Source organism: Orycteropus afer, unplaced genomic scaffold, assembly GCF_000298275.1.
Source record: "Orycteropus afer afer isolate SDZICR_OR568_19922 unplaced genomic scaffold, OryAfe1.0 scaffold00006, whole genome shotgun sequence".
Lineage (NCBI taxonomy): Eukaryota > Metazoa > Chordata > Mammalia > Tubulidentata > Orycteropodidae > Orycteropus > Orycteropus afer.
This window is the reverse complement of record NW_006921593.1, coordinates 6,848,196-6,870,185: the sequence shown is the minus strand read 5'-3', so window position 1 is coordinate 6,870,185 and position 21,990 is coordinate 6,848,196. Positions and strand designations below refer to the sequence as shown.

The 21,990-nt window shown below is 43.5% G+C and overlaps 1 protein-coding gene across 1 annotated transcript in view; it reads right to left on the bottom strand.

The window, feature by feature from the left end:
• The window catches only part of AUTS2 (activator of transcription and developmental regulator AUTS2), a 1,395,185-nt gene that overhangs the window by 764,936 nt on the left and 608,259 nt on the right, over window positions 1–21,990 (bottom strand). The window contains exon 4 of the mRNA XM_042780996.1: window positions 15,956–15,991. Coding sequence (XP_042636930.1) covers window positions 15,956–15,991 — 36 coding nt within the window. The remainder of the gene's footprint in view (window positions 1–15,955; window positions 15,992–21,990) is intronic.

Below are 21,990 nucleotides of genomic sequence, written 5' to 3'. Positions count from 1 at the left end.
ATATATACACACGCGCACACACACACATATACACGTACACCTTCTGGCTGACACCTCTAGAATCATCTGAGGAGCTTGTTAAAAATTAGGTACTGCTTGATTAATTGGGGGGTAGGGAGCTGAAAATGATCATTTTGAAGAGTATAAAGCTTCCCTAGCCATTCACAAAGACAAAAAGATATGGAAACCCACAAGCGTGGCCTAGTCCACTCCCTTGCATGAGCCGGGCTTTTTTGGATTGACTTACATGTCCAATTGCACATTAGTATCATCAACCATTTCTAAAACTTTTTTTTTGGGTGGGGGTCTGGGAGACTGTGTGTGAGTAAGGTTTTTTGCTTGCCTTAAAGGGTAATTAACATAATATAAGGAGCCACTTGCTTTAGTGTCTAGTTGGGGAAGTAAAACAAATATAGACAAGTCTCACCATTTGGTACATGTCCCTATAAAAGTGTGTGTGGGGAGGATAAAGCTGACCCAGTTTTCCTGTTGCTCAATGGATTCAAAGCATTCTGCCTCTTGGAAGGACAGTTTTAGTTTACTGGATTCAAATCTCAACTCAAATCCTTACTACCTGGGTGACTTTGGAGCAGTTACTTACCCTCTCTGAGCCTGTTTTCTCACCCATAAAAATGGGAACAACATGTTACACGTCATGATTACGGTGAATTACACTGTTAATTATATAATTATATATATATATGACATAAACACAAATATACTGCCGTTGTTATTAGATGCCACTGAGTCAGTTCAGACTCACAGTGACCCACATACAACAGAATGTACAACGCTGCCCGGTCCTGAGCCATCTTCACAATCACTGCTATGCCTGAGCCCACTGCGGCAGCCACTGTGTCAATCTGTGTCCTTAGGGGTCTTCCTCTTTTTCACTGACCCTCCACTTTACCAATCACGTCACCCTTCTTCAGGGACTACTCCCTCCTGACAACAAGACCCAACTATGCGAGAAGATGCCTCACCATCCTTGCTTCTAAGGAGCCTTCTGGCCATACTTCTTCCAAGACAGATGTGTTCATTCTTCTGACAGTCCATGGTATATTCAATATTCTCTAGCAGCACCACAATTCAAACCCATCAATTCTCCTTATTCATTGTCCAGCTTTCACGTGTGTATGAAGCGACTGAAAAGACCATGGCTTAGGTCAGGTGCACCTTAGTCTTCAAAGTGACATCTTTGCTCTGTTAACACTTTAAAGAGGTCTTTTGCAGCAGATCTTCCCAATGAAATACATGTCACTTGATTCTTGACTGTTGCTCTCAGAAAGATCCAATAGCAAAATTATGATCAATAAAGCTCAGAAAGACAGCATAAGAAAACTCACACCTAGCAGAAAATAACAAAATGTACACACAGCAGGAAAAGAAGCAAAGTGGACTTTTTTGTTTTCTTTTTTGCTATAAACATGTCTTATACTCTGAGCACTGGAAGGTATCTCAGCTCAGAACTTCAGCAATTAACCCTCAAGGGCCTGAAACATGAGAATTAGGAAAACCCAACAATAAGAAAGAGCAATGCTGGACCCCAACTCTAATGCCTCCAGCTAAGACAGACTAGGACTCCTTTTAGTACTAAGGGGCTAAAGAAGATGAACTTGTGTAAGACTTACACAAGAAACATCCTTGTTGGCTAACATTCTGAGTTGAAGAACTCAAGTGACTATAGGCTGAAGCAAGAAAAAAGTGGGCAGGTGGGAATAACTAGCACCTTGACTTCTACAAATGGTCCCTAAAGATGCAGCACTCCTGAAGTGGCCTGAAGTGGTTAGCAAAGCACCCAGACATGTGCTGATATTGCAAGGCTCCTATAGAGCATCTTGACCCAACCTTAGATTTGAAAGAAGGAAATATAATGACACTCCAGGCACACAGATGAGAAAGACAGAAGCACTAATGTCATGGCCCCGCCAATCCAGAATGCGCAGTAATAATCTGGACAATGAAGTAACCTGGACAATGGACATGTTATTCCCTATGAATTACAACTCTGAGTAAGTGTCACAACTCAAGAACTTCCCAGTTAGGGCACTACTATAGATATCATACACCTAGTATAAAGTAGTCCCCAGGTGGTGCAAACAGTTACAAGCTCAGCTAGGAAGCAACAGGTCGATGGGTCAAACCCACTCAGAAGAGCCTTAGAAGAAAGTTCTGTCTATCTGCTTCTGAAAAGTCCCAGCCACTGAAAACCCCGCGGAGTGCGGGCAACGCACGGGGCAGCCATGAGGCAGAATCAACTCACTGCAACGGGTCTGTCTGCCTTCCATTTATCTGCCTTTTCTAATTATCATCCATGTATCTCTGTTATGACATGAATACTTTAACAAATTGCCCCTCTTTGACAGTACGTCCTTCCATGTATTGTAGACAACGCTGCTTGTTCACATACATTAGAATAATTTAAATTTAAAGAGTCTTAGCTAGGCATACACTCACATTACAACTAAATTATGAATATTGTTAAAGTCCCTATGTCACCCCCAAACTCTGATAACTCTTTGTCTCCACAGCTTTGCCTGTACTAGACATTTCACATCAAGCGAGACCACTTACATGTCCTTTTGTGTCTGAGTCTTTCATTTAGCATGTTTCCAAGGTTCACTCATGTCATAGTGTGTACCAGAACGTCATTGCTTTCCATGGCTGAATAACACTCGACTGCATGTATTCCATGTTGTTAATCCATTCACCTGCTGGTGGACACGTGGATTGTCTCCACTTCTTGGTTATTGTGAATAATGCTACAGGGAACGCTGGTGTACATGTGTCTCTTTAAGTCATAATTTCAATTATGACACATAATTTTAACAATTACTTTGCCAATCTGTGGAAGAACAATGGTTGCCACAATTCTCTGTAGTGAATGTCCAGTTAATGCTGTTTATTTTTCTTAATAACTGGATAGGATGACTTCAAAGAAAAAAGGTTCAGTAGACTAATCTTGTCCAAAGATTCTCTCAAAGCCCTTTCCCAATGTGTCTATGGATCAATAAAAGAGAGAAAGAAATGTCTGATTTCTGATGAAGCTCCAGATTAAAATCACCAAAGGAAATAAACACAGAGAACCTGTAACGGACAGCTAGCATTTATCAAATTCCAGAGACAAGTCATCGCAATGAGAACAATCAATAAAACCGAGCAGGACTCAAACTGTATTGTCAGTGGTTTGGATGAAAATCAACAAGGTATCACTAACACCAGGTGACTTTCACTAGTAAGGAGCTAAGAGGGAAACAGTATCTAAGATGGCACATGGTAAACAGGCTGGGATGACGGGCCAGAAGCATCATGACAAACTTCAATAGAGATGAAAAACTAAAAAAAGGACCTATTCTTACAACTGAAAACTCAACTAAATTGTTTGAGAAAAGGGATTTAACATACCACATGTGAGAAAGGATTACTGCAGTTAGTTAACCGAGGCTGCCACCAAGACATGATCCTCAGATATGCCAACAGAGAGCCGTATCCAGGTAAGAGAAGTCACAGTCCTACTTTTTAGCCTACCCCAAGAATACCAAGGAGCTCTGGTACTGTACTGCCTAAGGCACTTGACTGCTAACCAGAAGGCTGGCAATTCAAACCCACCAGCCACTCCTTGGAAGGAAGGTTGGGTAATCTATTTCTGTAGTGATACCGCCTTGGAAACTCAAGGAGGGGTCACTATGAGTTGGGGCCGACTTGGCGGCAAGTAACAACAACAACAGGCTCTTCTCTAAGTCATCTTTCAAAATAGTGGTTGTGGACAAGGCAATTTTGAAGTCCCTACTGATCCAGAATTTCTGTAACAGTAGCCTACAGAAAGCCACAATAATAGGTCTGTTTCAATTACCCAATTAGTAAAGCTGGCAATCTGGCAACATACAATGGAAAGAACTTGTGACTGTATTATGCCCCTGTGCAAATGCAGCTCCTGGCATTCATTCAGTCATGATGCATAGCTGTTCCCTATCTGATTAAAAGAACATATTGTAACAATAACAACAAAAAGGAACCTACTGGACTCTCTGACTTCCTTTGCTTCTCAAAACGCTCTAGTCAATGCCCCTCTTTTTGAGAGAAACTGGGTTTGCATACATACCACAGAGGTAGTTCTGAGGCAAAGTCATTAAAAAGGGTATCTTTAAAAATTCTCAGGGAACCCCATTTCCTGTCCCCTTTGGGTTTAAGGTGAACTACTATCCTTTCTTCTCTGTACAGGACACTAACCCACCTTCCCCTGACAAAATCAGACCTGTTTCCTAAAATATTAGTAAAAGTAGATTATGGATGGGAACCTCTCGCAAGAGGTAGAAAGTGAATGTTCTCCGTGGAGATTTAAAGGAATCAGAGAGCCCCTGGGAGTAGTAAGAGGACTATGGAACACATGGTCTTGGGTAAGTTCTTGGGGGACTGCTATAATGCTACCTACATGATCCCCTCCTCCCAGTTTCCTTCTGGGACAGTCCAACTGTATATGTATAAAGAGTTGATTGCTGCCCTGGGCAAGATGTGAGGAGATGTATGAAGGAAGGACTGGGAGGACACTAAGGACGGCAGCTACCATATCTTGCTGCATTTTGAATGGCTCCTTAAGATCAGAGACCACTGGATCCAGCAGAATGTCGAGACAGGAAATATTGCAATTACCTGGTGCCACCCCTCCATTCCACATCTGCTACTACATCAGAGTTCATAAGCCCTGATGGACAGTCTGTACCTTTGGAAATGCTTCTCTATGGAAATGGCCACCATCCTGCATCTGGACTTAAGACCAGGGAGTTGTCTCAATGAAAGGTGTGGGTCTGTTTTTTCCCCTCTGCAAACCAGACACCAAAGATTTCAGAGCAGAGACTGAATGTAGGAGAAGGCAGGTCCCTTTAACATGACTATCAGAGGAGCTAATTACTAAAAGAGAATTGGAGATCATTCATTAGTCTGCTAAGCAAATTACGTTTGTTAACAGTGATTTATAATGCCAAGACTTGGGTAATTGTGCTGGTCTTTTCAAGTGTATGTGTACAGGACCTGACAGTTTATTAAGTGTGCTATATCTAAACAGCTTGTCACCGGGGTGCTTTTGTTAAAACGGCATTGTATTTTAAATGGATAAACATTTTTACAACAGCAAAAGGCATTTTAAACGTTTGGCTTCTGAAGTCAAGTACTGGGAGATAAGTGAAGTGTCTCAAACTGTCTAAGCCTCCAATAACTCTTGTTTACTGCTACAGCTGACTATAGGAGAACGTGACACTTGGAGTTAAAATAGCACTTTTCCTCTTTAACAAGCCCCAGTAGTGTTTTTTAACCTCTTTTCCAATGACACTCTTGGTGTTTCACCGAGCTATAAGTTTCTTACACAATGGGTTGGGAGGCATCTCATTTACAATTTCAGGCAAAAATATTTTTTTAACACAGTTAAGCAAAGGAATGAGTCCTTGGATCTGAATGATTGTGATGGATGGTCAATAAAACTCCAGGGCAGTGAAATCTATCAAAATGAGAGTTGTCAAAATCAACCTCAGGGTTCAACGCTGCCCACGGCTCATTTGGTATAGTTCATACCCACTAACTCAACATTTCTGTATTTGGAAATCTCCAAGAGGAATGAAACAACTGCTTTCCATGCCAGTGTCAGAAAAAACAAAACAACAACAACACTAAAGACAATATAAATGAAAATCAAGTGATTTCCAGAATTCCATGACCATGACCTATCTGTTCTCTCTGGGGAGACCCATGCCCTTAAGCTGAAGTCTCTAGTGGATCATTATCATGACCCACAGGCTAGGCCAGCTATGGAACAGAGGAAGCCTGCAGCCTCAACATCTCTAGGTACCTGTGTGGCGCTGTGGTGAAATAAGTTCCCTGATGTCACCTTCTGCCTCAGTTCTTTGGAAAAATAGCTCAAGAGATTTTTCCTTCCAAGTCCTGAGGAAAAATGCCCTAGTTTTCTACCTCAAAGTGTTTGTTACTTTTGTCCAGGTTGACTGACCCTCCCTGGGTAAGTTGTAAATAATCTGTTTTTGATCATTTTTGCCTGGGCCTGGATGACACCCTGCTCTGTGACTGGTACGTACCTTGCAGGGATTGGTCAACAGATTACGCAAATGAGATTTGTAACCTACTATGCAAATGAAGTTTCTGTGGCTTACCAAATGGGAACCGATCACTTGGTGGCCCTGGTGAAGTGCCATGTCCTGTAACTGACAGTTTGTGTATTGAGGTAGCCAGTCCCACAGAGGTTTGGAGACGGAAAGGAGAAAGAAGAGAGAAGCAGCAAAGGAAAGTCCCAAAAGAGCTGTAACACAGTCAAGGGCTGTCACCCTGAAGATGGCATCAGGCCTGGAAGGGGCCAGTGGCAGAACCAGTGGTGACAGCTGGCAGGGCCAAGAGGAGGCTGGTACTGCCAAGAGGAGCTGTCCTGCACTTTGGAAGGGAGACTCTGCCTCCATGCTTCCCGCCCCTGACCCTGAGCTGCACCCTATTCCTTCATAAACCATCTAAGTGTAAAGGACAATCTGTGAGTTCCGAGTGTCCATTGCAGCATGTTCTCAAACCGGCAGAGAAATAGAACTAATGGAGGGAGAGCTAGTGTCAGAGTTTATACAAAGGTTGGAAGTGGCGGACAGCTGCCTTCCGCCTCATAGCAATCAGCTCTGGGGTGATTCTAGTCAGTATCCTGCCAGCAATTAGACAGCTTCTGACCACATTACTGTTATTTCAGGTACAAATGCTTAAGAGCTTCACCACTAGCCAAAAGGTTGGCAGTTCAACCCTGCCCCCCCCAAGATGGTGATAGCCTTGGAAACTTTACGGATGAGGTCTACTCTTCACACGGGCCACCATGAGTTGGAACTGACATCATGGCGACTACCAACAGCCGTAACTGAGTAACACAAATATAAAACATTATTTATTATTTATTCATTCCCAAGAGAGGCAGACTTGGCCACTCAATCGATGCGTGGCGTCCTGGCATTGATGACACTTTCAGTGTTCATTAAGCAGGAAAGACCATGGCCTTGCATTACTGAGGCTCAAGAGGCAGTAAAGAGGGGGAGCAGCATGGACCCACGTGGCAGACAAACAGGTGTCAGGTTGTTGGAACCATGCATGTTGGAATATTAGCACCCAGAGCCCTTTAGCAGTGACCTGCTCCAGTGACTGGTTATTCAGAAACACCTAAGGGGTCAGGAAGGCTAGTTGGGCGAACAAGGAGACTGGGCCGAGGGCTCCTTCTTGGCCCCCAACCACCATGAGCACCAGGTTTCATTTTCTCTCTTTTATTGGAGTTTGCAGCAACATCAACAAAGATCCTCATAGACAGCAAAGGTTCAAACTACTGAGCCTATTCTCTCACCCAAACGTTGAGATTTAAGAGACTGGAAGTCACGACACCAATTGATACTTTCTTATCTGACTGACCTCTTCACCAATTCTTTAATTCCCTTGTACTGATAGGAATGTTAAAGCTAAAACGGTGCGAGGCAGAAGGCCGTCTCCGCAAGGTGAGTCAGAAAATCACACCAGCCGGAGCTTCTACAAACGAATAACCGTCTGCCCGGCAGAACTTCACTTGCATTGTGCATTTCATCAGGGTGTGTCAGCTCACAGCATGTTGGGGCTACTCCCCAAATTAGAGTATTTCGTCACAGCAAAATATGACAAACAGAATGCCAACTGGAAACGGGAAACACGAGGATACTTACAGTCTGAAGCCTTTTAAATTAGAGAGTTCATGTGCCTCTGTGGGGAAGTCTGTCAGAACAGACACTTGGTCTAGGTATAAATCAAGATTAATTCCCTAAGATGAATAGTCCCTAACCTTAACCTAACAGCTACCTGAATATAGATTCAGGTTTTGTTACTTTATAACAGGAAAATACAGGTTAGGTTACAGTTCATAAAGTTGGCAACATTTTATCATTAGGAAGGGCAACTATTGTTGCTGTGGGTGCTGTGGAGTTGGCTCCTACTCACAGAGACCCTGTGCACAACAGAGCGGAACACCGCCGGGTCCTGCACCATCCTCACAATCCTTGCTGTGCCTGAGTCCGCCGCTGCAGCCGCTGTGGGGATCCACCTTGTTGAGGGCCTTCCCCATTTGTGCTGACCCTTTACCCAGCATGATACCCTTTTTCCAGGGACTGGTCCCTTCTGACAACATGACCAAAGCACGAGAGAATAAGTGTGGCCATTCTCACTTCTAAAGAACATTCTGGCTGGGCTTTTTCCAAGACAGGTTTCTTCGTTCTTCTAGCAGTCCATGGTACATTCAATATTCTTCACCAACACACAATTCAAATTAATCATTTCTTCTGCAGTATTCCTTAGATGTATATGAGGCTACTGAAAACATCATAGCTTGGTCAGGCTAGTAGTCTTCAAAGTGACACCTTTGCTCTTCAACACTTTCAAGAGCAAAGCAGCAGATTTGCCTAGTGCAATACATCGTTTGATTTCTCAACTGCTGCTTTGTTTGCTTTTGGTGCTGCTTATGGGTGTTGATTGCGGATTCAAGTAAAATGAAATCCGTGACAACTTCAGTCTTTTCTCCATTCATCGTGCTGTAGCTTAGCAGGCCAGTTGTGGAGATTTTTGTTTTCCTTATGTTGAGGAGTACTCCATGACAAAGTCTCTATAGTCTTTAATCTTCATCAGTAGATGCTTCAAGTCTTCTTCACTTTCAGCAAGGAAGGGTGTGTCATTCGCAAGTTGCAGGTTATTAATGAGTCTTCCTGAAAACTTGATGCCACGTTCTTCTTCATATAGTCCAGCTTCTCAGATTATTTGCTCAGCATACAGATAAGACAATGTATTACAAGGGCCAAACAGTGCTCAGGAAAGAAAAATTTATAAAGTAAACCAATACTTTTAAAAGCATTGTAATGCTCTAGATTTTAAGCTGGATGGTGGGTTCCAAGGTATTTGGTTTGTTATTATAATCAAACAACATACTCACAGGCAATATTCTCTTATGTGCATTAGTTGTTCTGTAACAAAATATTTTAGTGATGTTGTGCTCTCTTTGAAGGCAGACTATGAGGCCAGTGTTTTCTCACTGGGTAACTGCCATGGGACACTGGGAAATTACACAATGAGATTTTAAGGGTCCTTAGTGACAAGTCTAAGGGGCTCTGATGGCACAGTGGTGAAGGCATTCAACTGGTAACCAAAAGGTGGGCTGGTCCAGCTCACAGCCACCCCACGGGAGAAAGATGAGACACTCTGCTTCCATAAGGATTCAAAGACTTCAATTTGACATCAGTGGGGTTTGTTTTTGTGAACTTCAAGGGTACAATGAAGTTCTTACGTTTTACTTAATACAATTAATATAAATTTTAATGTTGGCAGGAATGTTCTATTTTTCCTGGCATTTCAGCCATCTTATCATAGCGATCCCTTCTTGGGTTTCCAAGGCAGTATCACTATGGAAGCAGATTGCCCAATCTTCCTTCTGAGGAGTGGCTGGTGGGTTTGAACCACCAGGCTTCTGGTTAGCAGTCAAATGCCTTAGGTATTACGCCACCAGAGCTCTCATTGAAGACATACACACTTAAATTACCTACTCTACCTTACAAACTCATTCTCTTCTTAGAACCAGACCTCTTCCCACTAGTTCAGGAAAGAGCACTGCAGTCATTAATGCTCGGCTTGCCTTCTTTCTCCTCTAATTTTTCACCAGGTCACTAAGTAAAGTTCAGTCCTACCTATAAACCGTCTCATTCCCACTCACTTACTCCCTCCCTGGCTTTATTCCACATTCCCTGTAATCAGTCAACGTTCCAAACCTTAAGTGCTACTCTCTTTCAGAAACAAACCATTACACACTCTTTCATGCCATTTCCTCTGCACTCTTGTCTTTGTTGTTCCCTCTGCCTTACACTTTGTTCCATTCCTTCTTCACCTGTTAAGAATAAAAACAGCCACCAGGTCCTGCACAACTGAAACCAAAAACCAAATTCACTGTCATCGAGTTGAAACCCTCCAATTCCACGAGCTAGTCCCAAGTGCTCTACTCACACTTCTCTGGTAGGGTTTATCACTTTGCCTTGAATTAAATTCAACTATGCACCCCCAGTCTTGAGGGCTAAGATTACATCTTATCACTAGGAACCAAAAGTAGAGGTTAAATACATTTTTGTGAGTTAAATTCAATTAAGCTATGTATGGTGAGCTGGTTTCCAACTCAACCTTCCTGAATGAGTCCAAATGGCCCCCAAATGACTGAAGATCCCTGATAGGGATCTAATTGGAAGTCAGAATTTTAAAAATGCTTCCATTTTGCAAACTTGTCAGTAAGTAAATAATGGCCAATAGTTCCTTACTCAGAGAGTAACTTACTAATAAATATAAATGTTAAGAGTCTGGTTTGGGAGAAATGTTTAACACATTACCCCACACTTACCTTAAATATAAATACTCAAAATTTCTGAATGAATACTTGAATTGAATCCTCTCCCACCGTCAGCAGCAGGTGCCAGTAAGAGAGGTGGCAGAGAGACCACCATCTGCTTGAGGTGAGACTGCAGTCCTGGTCGGCTTGAAGCAGGTGCACCTCCGAAATTACAACCCATCGAAACACAAACAGCGTTAGGTTCTATGGAGAGCTCAGACCCTCTTAAATAATGTTTAGAAAGAAATATTTAGAATCTTCTCAAAGGAAGGCAAGCATCTCGCTTCCAGGCAGCCTCTAGAAGCTTTGAAGGAGTGTTCTGGTGGTGTAGTACCTAAGGTATCTGACTGCTAACCAGAGGGCTGGCGGTTCAAACCCACCAGCCAGTCCTCAGAAGAAAGACTGGGCAATCTACTTCTGTAGTGATGTCACCTCAGAAACTCACGGAGGGGTCGCTATGAGTCAGATCCAACTCTTTGGCAGTGACTTTGGTTTTTGGTTTTTGGTTTCTAACCTGTCACCTAGAAGAGTATCCAACAGTGACGGTCCTTGATACTTACTGAAATATAAGATGTCAGAGGTGTCTTTTTAAAGAAAAGCTCAGTCTTCTAAATAGTCCATTAAAAAATAAATAAATAAAGCCATTATCTTTCTGAAGAAACACCTTACTCTCTCACCTAACAGTAAAATCCACTCTGAGATTAAAAAAGCAGCAGCTATGCTTAAACAAAATACTACAAATAAGTTGGGAATTATACAAATTATAGGGAAGGAAAAAGTGAGATATTTCAAAAACCTAGGGGCAAAGAAATTGTTCCCTGTATAAGCTTGATCCATCTAAATGGAAAGCCACAGGTCAACATTCTGTACCTACTGCCTATCACCACCACTGTCAACACACCTTCAGAAATTCAACCACCTAGGAAAGTAGTAGCTACTCAAACCATATTTTAAGACTTACTGTACCACATGATTCTTATTTATCATGTAATATGCTAGTTTGCTCTATAAATACAAATGGGTTGGCTTCCTTGAGAACTTCTAAGTAGGTTTGTTACTAGATGTGCTCCAACTGAGGAAACTGAAAATTATTACTTGAAAACCCTTAAGAAAAAAATCAGTGGTGTTTACAAAGGCTGGGTCCCAGCTTCATGAGGCTATGAGACTAAGACACATAGCTCCAAATCTATAAAAAGGCTAGAGATTATCCAGAGAAGCAGGAAGGACAGGTCACCTGCATTAAGGAAGGCTCAAGTTCAGCTTGGGCCATAAGCCACCCCACCAGCAATTCCAAAGTGCTGGCATATGGAGAGGGGTGCTCATAAAACATGAGTCCAGATGTGCTCTACGATGACCCTACAGACCACTGGTCCTTATGAGGTGTTTGCCCTAGTCTTGTCACTCTTATGCCTGCAGCTCCTTCATTCGGGTATGCCAGGGCAGTAACTTTTCTTTCTGGAGTCAGATAGAGTAACCATGTGAACAAGGTCACACACCTTTAAACAATGAACTGAATGGAGGCTTCCCTAATCTCCAAGCCCAATTCTATTTGCTGCTAACAGTCTCTAATGGCGTCAAGTGCTTCTTAGTCATGGGGAGAAAATAAACAAGTTACACAGACAAATGAAAGGGAAAAATGGTAACATGTGGACAGCCCATGAAGTAGTTCATTCTATGATCATAGAGGATCACAGAGAATGGATATCATATTTATGTTCAATTATCAAGTTGACTGGTACACAGCCGACTAAATGTAAACCACAAGCTCCTGAGAAAGCTATGAGATCATAATGAGAATAAAATAATCCTATCCTATAAGAACCAACTACAAAACCTACTTGGGTACCACTAATTTCTGGTGGTAGCACTTCATTGCCACAACACTGCACAGCCATTTCATGAGATCAAGTTCATTCCATCCTGCATCAAGTATCAAGAGATGACGGCGTGAGGGACAACATTTACTATTTGTGATTAGTCCTGTGCTATGTGTGATAAATATTTATCTCATTTAATATTGACACTTCTGTGAGGTTGATATGGATGAAGAAACAAACTTAGAGACATTAAATAACCTTTAAAGTACTTGGCTGCCAACCAAAAGGTCAGAGGTTAGAACCCACTGTCCACTCTGCTTCTATAAAGATGACAGCCTTGGAAACTCTACTGTTGTTGTTATGTGCTGTCAAGTCAGACCTGACTCATAGTGACCCTTCCTTGGGTTTCTGAGGCAATATCACTACAGAAGTAGATTGCCCAACCTTTCTCCCGAGGAGTGGCTGGTGGGTTTGAACTGCCAGCCTTCTTGTGGTTAGCAGCCAAGTGCCTTAGGCACTATGGTACCAGAGCTCCCTGGAAACCCTATGGGGCAGTTCTACTCTGTACTCTAGGGGCGCTATGAGTTGGAATTGACTCGATGGGAGTGGGCTTTGTTTTTGGTTATCCAAAATGATCATACCAACAGTCGGATGGAACTGGTTTCAACTCCAGCTCTTTTCACCTCTAAGTCCTTAATTACACTCTAATGCATATTGAGACGTCAACCACAGGCACAAGAAGGTCATCTAGCCAAAAGCATTCAAACTGAAAAGAAAATGTGTTCAGTGCATCCACGTTAAAAGAAAGGAGAATCCTATACACGCTGCAACCAGTTTTATTACTCTTTAAGGCAAATCGATTCCAACTGGTCTATTACTTCCACTTATATTTAGAGTACGAGCTGGGCATGAGCATGTGAGGAATATATATGTGAGTCTCTCTGTGTATCTAACACCCACATCACTCAAAAGTGCTCACAAATGCAAAAAGTTTGTTCCAACCCCGCTCTATTTTGTCTACTTGAAGCACTCTTTGCAGTATGCTTATGTAAACACTGATTTAAGCTGCTGTTCCCATGTCTCAACTCTAATGCTTTAAACCAGACTGGAAAAGTGACAGATCTAAGCAGACATCTTTGGAACACAGAGCCAAGGAGATACAAACAACAAATCCAAGCAGATGAAAGACCAATGCCCTCTACTTCAAACCCTTTAACTTACCACTATCGATAAACTAAACGGAACTGAAAGAAAGTAGAATATACCAGTGCTGGCTAAGGGGTGTGTGTGTGTGTGTGTGCGTGTGCGCGTGTGCACACGCACACACACATATGCTCAAGTGAGTGTCTATTTTATTACTACATATAATGATCAGCATTTTACCTTAGTTCATTAAAAGCTCTGTAAGAGCATAAAATCTCAACAAGAAAGGCTTCCGGGGTTGGAGGGTGATGCCGGAGTATGTACGGGAGATTGCTGAAGAAAACAGTTCCAGGCTGTTAACCCCACTAGATGCGTGCATGCTTTCGGTTTGCTCATACCAACGTTCACATGTGGTTCCCCTGCATGACCGGCCCATTGACCCTGCAGGTGACTTGTCTCCGTCAAAATCTCAGAGATGAAGCGGATTAGGGAGAGAATCCAGGTATCACCGTGCCACTTACCTGACACCGAGCCTCCTTTCCAGACACATGCAAAAGGTTATTGTCACATCACAGGTAACAAGCACAGGGCAAGAACATGTGTCGACACGAGAGGAAAGCGCAAGGAGAGGACATCACTTCCATTTCAGGGTGTGAAACTCACCAGCGCTCAAGGTCAGTGCTGCAAGTGTTATGTGGCATATTGTGGAATGGAAGTTGAAACAGAAGATGCTTTTTGATGAGGGCTTGGCAATAATGCAATGGATTTTGCACTTTGATAACATAATAATCACATTATTGGAAACACATTTGAAGTAAGGCATTTTTGTCATAGTTGAGAGCTGAGCGCACATCTGGTACGTATCTTCTCCATGTAAGCTAATAAAAGTACAGGTTTTTTGTATAAGCAAAGTAATTTTCAGAGCAATTTTACCAAAACAAGGAAAAACTTTTGTACTCATCTAACGTTATGTAAATGAAAAAAAAAATCATTTGGATTCATAAAGTCTCTTTAGTCAGAAGCGTGTATTATTAGAGAATAAAAACAAACATTCCTGGAACCAGAATGAAACATAAGGACATACAGCACAATGGAAATCCCTATGTTTCCAGAGATGGCTTTATTCTTTCAGGGTGACCATACTGACAATAAAAAACATGCGCACGCTCAGTGCAGAAGAGATCAATGGCTGAGGCAGCGGCTTTGGCCGGGGTTTTGCTGAAGAAAGGGGGTGTGGGGCATATAGCTTTTGGATGCAGAAGAGACTCTGGCAGCCTCCAGATTTCACTTCGAGCCCATCAACCCACACCCAGCCTGGTGTGAAGGAACGGCAGATGGAACCACTTCTGTTGACTGACTGTTGAAGCAGGAGACCGAACGGATCCTGCGTGTTTGTAGGCATGAATATTCAGCCACAGCCAGCAGGCCCCAGGATAAGGGAGTACAGTGTGCTGACTGTAATAAGCACAAACAAAATCAGCTTTATCCTTTGCTCGTATCTTACATTAAGACAAAAAAAAATCTAGCAAATGTTACTTCTGCCCAGCTTGGAAAGACTTACTAGTCAACAAGAACATGTTGGTTTTAATGCCTTTAATGTACGTGTATGGACAAAAATGTGTGGGCGGAAGAAAACCAGAGTAATTAGGACTTTAGAGGAAGAACGTGAAAAACAACTCAAGTGCATCAGTAATGATCTTGCATGTTGTTTTATTTTCTCAGGACAGGTTAAGTAGGACCTGGACGATCAGTGCTCATCATTCAGAACAGAAACAAGGCTCCCCAGTCAATATCACAATCCCTTCTACTGTGGCATGGTACTGTCGTGTAACTCACGCTTCTCTGCAACTTTTTCATACACATACGAAACACACAAATATCTGCAAAGACGATTAGATCCCCAAAGTGCAATTTTACTATAAATTTTAAAGAAAAAATGAATTGGCACTTGCTCTGTGGCTGAGAAATACTGTAAAAATCCCTGGGATATGTCACCCATTCCTATCTCCTTCAAAGGACAGATAAGGGTCCAGCAGAAAATAAGACCCCTATGTTTCTTAAAATGAAAAGTTGACTTGATTCCCAAAAGAAAAGCCAAAGGCTACCTACCCAGACTGGGAGGGTAAACACCCACTCACATATCACCTCTCAGCAAAATGAAAAAATGACTATGCACTTTGCATGTGGGAAGTCCTTCAAGAGATCGTGGAGTGACCATACACTTCAACGCATCATCTGAGGTCCATCCTCCACAAGGCAGTTCTGACTAATACTTAATTACGGAGGAGAGGTGGAACCAGCCAACTGGCTTCCCCTGCACCCACAAAGGTGGGCTACCCTCTTCCTCTGCCAGGTAAGGACCATGTGTCCTGTGTGCAAAGAACCAGCCACACATGTCAGACTGACCCATGGTCCTGAGGGCCTGGCAGACCCTCTTTGAGAAAGAAAACCATTCTTACTAAAAGCATGGGTATCAGTCTGCTGTTTAGGACCAAGAGAGGCTAGCTTAGATGCTTTCACATCCTAACGAGCATTCATTACAGAGGTAAATCAATGCCTGTGCAAGGCACACACGTGGAAGCCGCGATAGACTTACGAAGTAGCCTGTTCCCAAGCTGGAGGGAGCTGAACTCTGCAATAAAGCATAAAGACAGAGTGGAAAATCAGCAATGGTTTTTAACACGTTCCAATCCACACAGCTCATTACCAGCCCTTCGCAGGCTTTTCATCACCGCATCCCATCACCAGGGTGTTCTGCCCCTTGTCATCTGCTACTGATACAAACACCGTGTTGCTTAATTTTCCCCTTTACATCTCTCAACAACTCAGAGATGCTAACGTGCTATTTACTGAATTCCAAGCTTCTGCGGTGGATGTAATTGCCAATTTATTTGACAGGCAGCTGGGTAATGAATTAATGATGGCATTTTGCCCTGCACTGAGTCTAAACAGACATGCATCAGCCAGCCTCCCTGACTTGCTGACATTCAATGCCCTGGTCTCAAGCTACTCCATTTTGTGGCCGCCAAGGGGCAGGCAAGAGGAAAAGGCCCAGACGGACTTGAAAATAAAATGCCCAGTGGGCACGGATGACTTTTCCAGTCTGTGACCTACTTGCCAGTTTACTCCCTAAAGGCTCCAGTTAGTAAACACACAGTGCTTGTCAAAAATGAGACATTCTGTAAACATAATTAGTAGTCTAAAATGCAAAAGAGGTGTGGACGAGAGGAAGAGTGAACAGCACCATTTCTCTGAATGTGTTAGTCACAAGGATTATCCATGCAGGCTGCCATGCTTCCGACACACAGGGAACTAAAACAACAGTAATTTAAAAGGAATGCAGGGTATCATTCCCTCACTTCTTTGAGATAACAAGCCAGAAGACGAGGTGGAGGAAGGGGCACAGTCTGTGTTTGAAACGTGTCTGTGTGGTTGTTCCTCCTTTGCCCTAAAACCTCTCCTCCTTGCAAATTCTTTACTTTTTGAGCATCCTCTCTGTGAATAAGAGAGACCCAAATAAGCTTGCAATGAAAAGAAAGAGAATGTTGAGCCAGGCTTCGTTCAGTCTCAGCCCAGTGACTGCGCACCAGCAGGTTTTTGCCCTGATGGGCTTTGGTCAGGCTTTCCGTTCCTCAGTAGCCTGAATCATGAGCCACTGGTGGTTCAGTGGTAGACTTCGTGCCTTTCAGGCAGGAGACCTGGGATCAAGTCCCAGCCACTGCACTTCTTGCACAGCTCCTACGTCGCTCCCAGTGGAGGCTTCTTCTGTGTTGCAGGTTTCACAGGAGCTGAGAGAGTAGGAAGAAAGGCCTGATGATCTCCTTGTGAAGATCAGCCCAAGGGTACCTTGTGGACCACAGTGGAGAAGGGCAGTGTTTCATCCTGCTGTGCACGGGGTCACCACGAGTCAGGACCAACTCCACGGCCACTAACGACAGCATGCAGCGTGAACTCCACCTTGATGGCCCAGTTACCCTGTTCACGTTAGCTCATCCCTCACCATGTCCTACTCTCAGTCTGCAAACTGCGGGCAGGCAGGGTCACCTGGCTTATCTTTCTTGCACACCCGGAGCTCAGCACAGTGCCATGCACAAGGGATGCTTTGCTAAGCATGTGGTGAATTCATAAATAAATAAAGCAATGAACGGATGGACCATCCAGGGACAAAAGGGTTCGGTGAATTTAGCATCTCCAAAAACACAGCACATGTGATGCCCCCTGTGATAGTAAACGGGTTGAGAAGGATACACAGAGCTGTGGCTACATCCTCAGTGAACAAGGACAGCATACCCCTGGGTATTTTTCAACGTAGTTCCCGGAGCAAAACTGTCTTCACCTCAGTGTTGCAGGAGGCTCTGGGGATCTCACACACTGGACTTAAAAAAAAAAAAAAGGTACTGCATGCTTGATCCTATAAGCGGTATGTAGGGAAATCCACAGTAGCCATGGAGACGGCTCCTGGTGCCAGGCATTCACCACGTGACAGCATCACCTGTGCTCAGCACCCACAGCCTTCCATGGGGCAGAAGAAAGCAAAACCCCAGTGAGGGCCCCACAGGCTGGAGGCAGGCCCCGGGCACTCATTTCAGGATCCATTACTCAGAGAAACCGAAGGATGTGTTTACTTCGGTTGATTTTTTTTTTCCCCCTTCCTGGAAATGTATTTTATCCCAGAAGGATGGGCACCCTACCAAACCCAGCTCCCCACCCCCACATACATCTCATCTGATTGTAGACCAAAGAAAATGACATGCTCGGGTCTGGGAAGGCTGTGCGACACTCGTTTTGCATATATATTGTACATTACTCGGGGAGCTGGGTGGAGACCACGGCTTTGTTGTGCATATTTGTCCTGGCTATTGTTTATGCAGGTCTGACTGAATGAGGGAACAGTGGGTATCATTTCAATTTCTGATGTCAACATCAAATTACTTATTTAATTTCATGCCTGGCGAAGCATTGTATAGCTACACGCAGAATCATTTCACTTCATTTGTTATGCTGTGTTTTCGTGGCGATTGGCTTGCCTTCCAACTGACAGCTTTAATTACGACATGAATTTGATTGCACTGCCGAGGAATTAACATAATGCAACAAAGCATTTAAGCACCCTGCCTTATAACACCCTCACAAACACACACATACACACTAACACAGACAGAAACATGAAGGAACACTGACACTAGAGGCTCACACACACTGATGACCCACTGGTGTCTGGACACCTGCTGGAAAGCACACAGAATCTTAGCATCAGACCCCCTCCAGGTCAGCCAACCCCTTGTACTCTCTTCCCCTCCCCCAGTGCTTTTCAAAGGAGAAGAGATTGGAAGCATTACGCTGTGATTTCTGGACATGGCAGAAAACTTTGTATCAACACCTTCCTCTAATTTATTTCTCCAAATATCCATCGCAATGAAATTTCCTCCTCTCCTGCTCCTTTTCCATCATGTTTTATTGCCATTTGTCTGCTTTCTTCAATCATAGCTGGAGGATTTCAGCAGACGTAACAACTATGAAAAAAAAAAAAAAAAGAGAAATGCCTCCTTGTCCAGGGCCACCACCTCAACATTCTGGCTATGGCTGGTATTCAGTGGGACACTAAGCAGGGCCTGAGCAGGACCTCCACCATCAGAGTACATGGACCAGAAGTCCTGAGACCAGTGACAGAGCGCAACAGACATCAAAGCACTGAGGCCTCCATGTCCAAAAGGTCAATGAGAGGCCCAGAAAGGCGTCTCAACCATTTATGCCTCATTTAAGTCTGTATCTCAACCTAGCTGCAAATATTCGGTATCAAACCATAGGCAACCATAGATTATGCTAAAAAAAAAAAACAAAAAAAAAACATAGAATAAATGTATAGAAATAGGTTTTGCTATTGTTTAAAATGTATTATGTTAGTTATTCTATTACAGATGTGTATCCAGGGGGTTGGTACTGATTCTCATTTTATACAAGAGATAAACACTAACAGGTAAAGGACCTAGGAAAGCAGACAGGCCCTCCGGCTGGAACCATTTGACAGAATGCCTTCTTCATCGTTAGCGAAATTGGGAAGAAGACCACTGTGACTTCAACATTCTGGGTGCATTCAGTCAATTCTAGAAGGAACTGGCTTCCACTTCCCTTGCTTCAAGACCTATGGCAGAGTCTGTCCAAATTGTAGAGCAGAAGTGACCACAGGATCCAGTCCTGATGATTATGAGTCAAACTGAGACTTGAAAACTGAGAAGTCATGTTTTCTTAAAAAAAGCAATACACCAATGTCTCCTCAGATTCCACAACATTTGAAATGATACCACACACCCATGTTTAGGCAAATACCTTTGTTGAAGAATGAATAGTGCTTCCCTCTTATTTCTTCACATGGTACAGGGACCAATTCATTTCCACTTCTCATGCAGTCGGCAGAAACGAGAGCTCTAGAGGGGCTGAGAAAACTGAGTAGGAGAACTTGGGTTTCCTTGGTTTTTAGAAGACAGGGCTATGAGGAGGAGATGCTGGCCAGCCACTCATCCGACATGCGGTTCCAGGGTTAGTGAGAAGCCACCTTCTGTCCAACGTGCTCTTTATTCTGCTGGTTTCTTGCAGATTTGACAACTGCTCCAACAATCTCTGCAAACTTCCACCTCCATCTCATTAGACTGCAGAGGACAGCTTCCTTCCGAACACACTCTGAGTCCATCTCCATGCCTCCCCAGGTGCGGGAACCATAATGGGATATGCCGTTGAAAGACGTCTTCCATGAGAAAGAACACTGCTTCTGACATTCAAGTCTGCAAGTGCATAGTCACGAAAGGCCCCTGTACCTCTTTCTGACCACTCCCTCACACACTTGCCTCTCTTTCCATCTTGGTCACCAAGCTATCATGGAGGCTACTCATTAAACCCATGGAGTGCACATTTCTGTTTCAACAGCTTACCTGCAACAAGGGATTCCAAAATCGATTAGGTACCCAAAGTACCTGTGCTCTGTACATGGTATGCCTACAGAGGGGCGGGGCTTCTGACTCAGCTCCTTAGTACCGTGGGAGCACGCTTGGCTCACGTGGGCTCTGACCCGAGGGCTCATTTCAATGGACTGTTACAATTCTTCCAAATCACCAGTAGTGCCTGACAGCCCTGTGCATCCACCTCCATGCTTTGTTCTCTCTTAGGACAGGAAGTAAGAGAAGGATCACGCTAGAAATCCCATGAACATCAAATTTCTTCTGAGTGTCACAAACCCCACTTTATGGGTTTTCCTGTGGTGTTTTAAAAAGAAGCCCTATTACAGGAACCTGAAATCTCAATCCCAAGAAACTTGCCTTGGAGATAAAATATCACTAAGCTACCAAGAGAGACACAAAATATATTTGAAGGGGAGATGAGCTTTCAGTTAGAGGGGGAATTCAAGGAGTTCCGGTAAGATGGCGGAATAGGCAGAAAGACTGCACAGACCCTTTTCAACAAAGAAAAGGGGAACCAATCAACACAGATACAGAAGATAATCCTGGACCCCTGAGCCTTGAAGGGAAGGATATAGAAGTAGACTAAACTCCAACTAGCAGAAGAATTTGCACCAAAAGAGGAGACATACGGAGCTGTGGTCTGGCAGCGATCCTGACAGCACAGACAGCTTGGATATTGCCGAATGGTGGTAGGACCTAAGAATTAACCTAAAAATCGGCCCTGCTAGCCAGGGACTGCATGGAGGACTGCTCTGGTGGCTGGGGAATAAAAGGGGAAGCAGCGAAGAGGAAGGCGGACTGAGCTATGGACTTTTGTCTGTCCAGAGGGTGCAGCCATTTTGAATGTTTACAAGCAGCTTGACTATTTTGGATATTTAAAGCATATCATTCTCCCAGATTCCAGGGACTTAAGAACAGGCTCCACTTGCTGGGAACCCCAAGGACATTCCAGACCTGGACGACTGGAAAGGTGCGACATTCCCCTTGTTACTCTTATACCCCACACCCTCTTGGTGAATGGAGGTACAGCTATCCCTCACTCTCACCCACTTTCTCGGCCGGCAGGAATTCCATCCTAGTCTTGGATAGAGCTTGGGGCCCCTACTCCTCCCTGCCCTGATGTTTTTTTTTTTTTTTTCTTTTTTCTGTTTTGTAGTTTGTTTGTTTTAAAACTATTATTACTTTTGTCCTTTTTATTCTTCCCCTCCCAGGTTCTAGTTTTCAGCTTTTTTCCTTTTCCCTGTTCCTGGTTGCATTTTTTTCTTTTTTCTTTCTTGTGGTTAACCCCGTTCCTTGTTTTTCTTTTTGCATTTTTCCCATTTTTTTCTTCATTATTCTCCTTCTCTACTTTTTTTCTCTTATTACCCTATCCCTAGAGATTGCAGGGTTTTTTTCCCCCCCTTTTTTCTTTTTTTGGTTATTGTTCCTGTGTGATTACATGGTGTATTTTTTGCCCATTTGCTTTTACTTGTTGCTGTTGTTGTTATGTGCCATCAAGTCAGACCTGACTCATAGCGACCCCTCCTTGGGTTTTCAAGGCAGTATCACTATGGGAGTAGATTGCCCCATCTTCCTTCCAAGGAGTGGCTGGTGGGTTTGAACCACCAGCCTTCTGGTTAGCAGTCAAGTGCCTTAGGCATTATGCTATCAGAGCTCCTTTGCTTTTACTTATTTGATG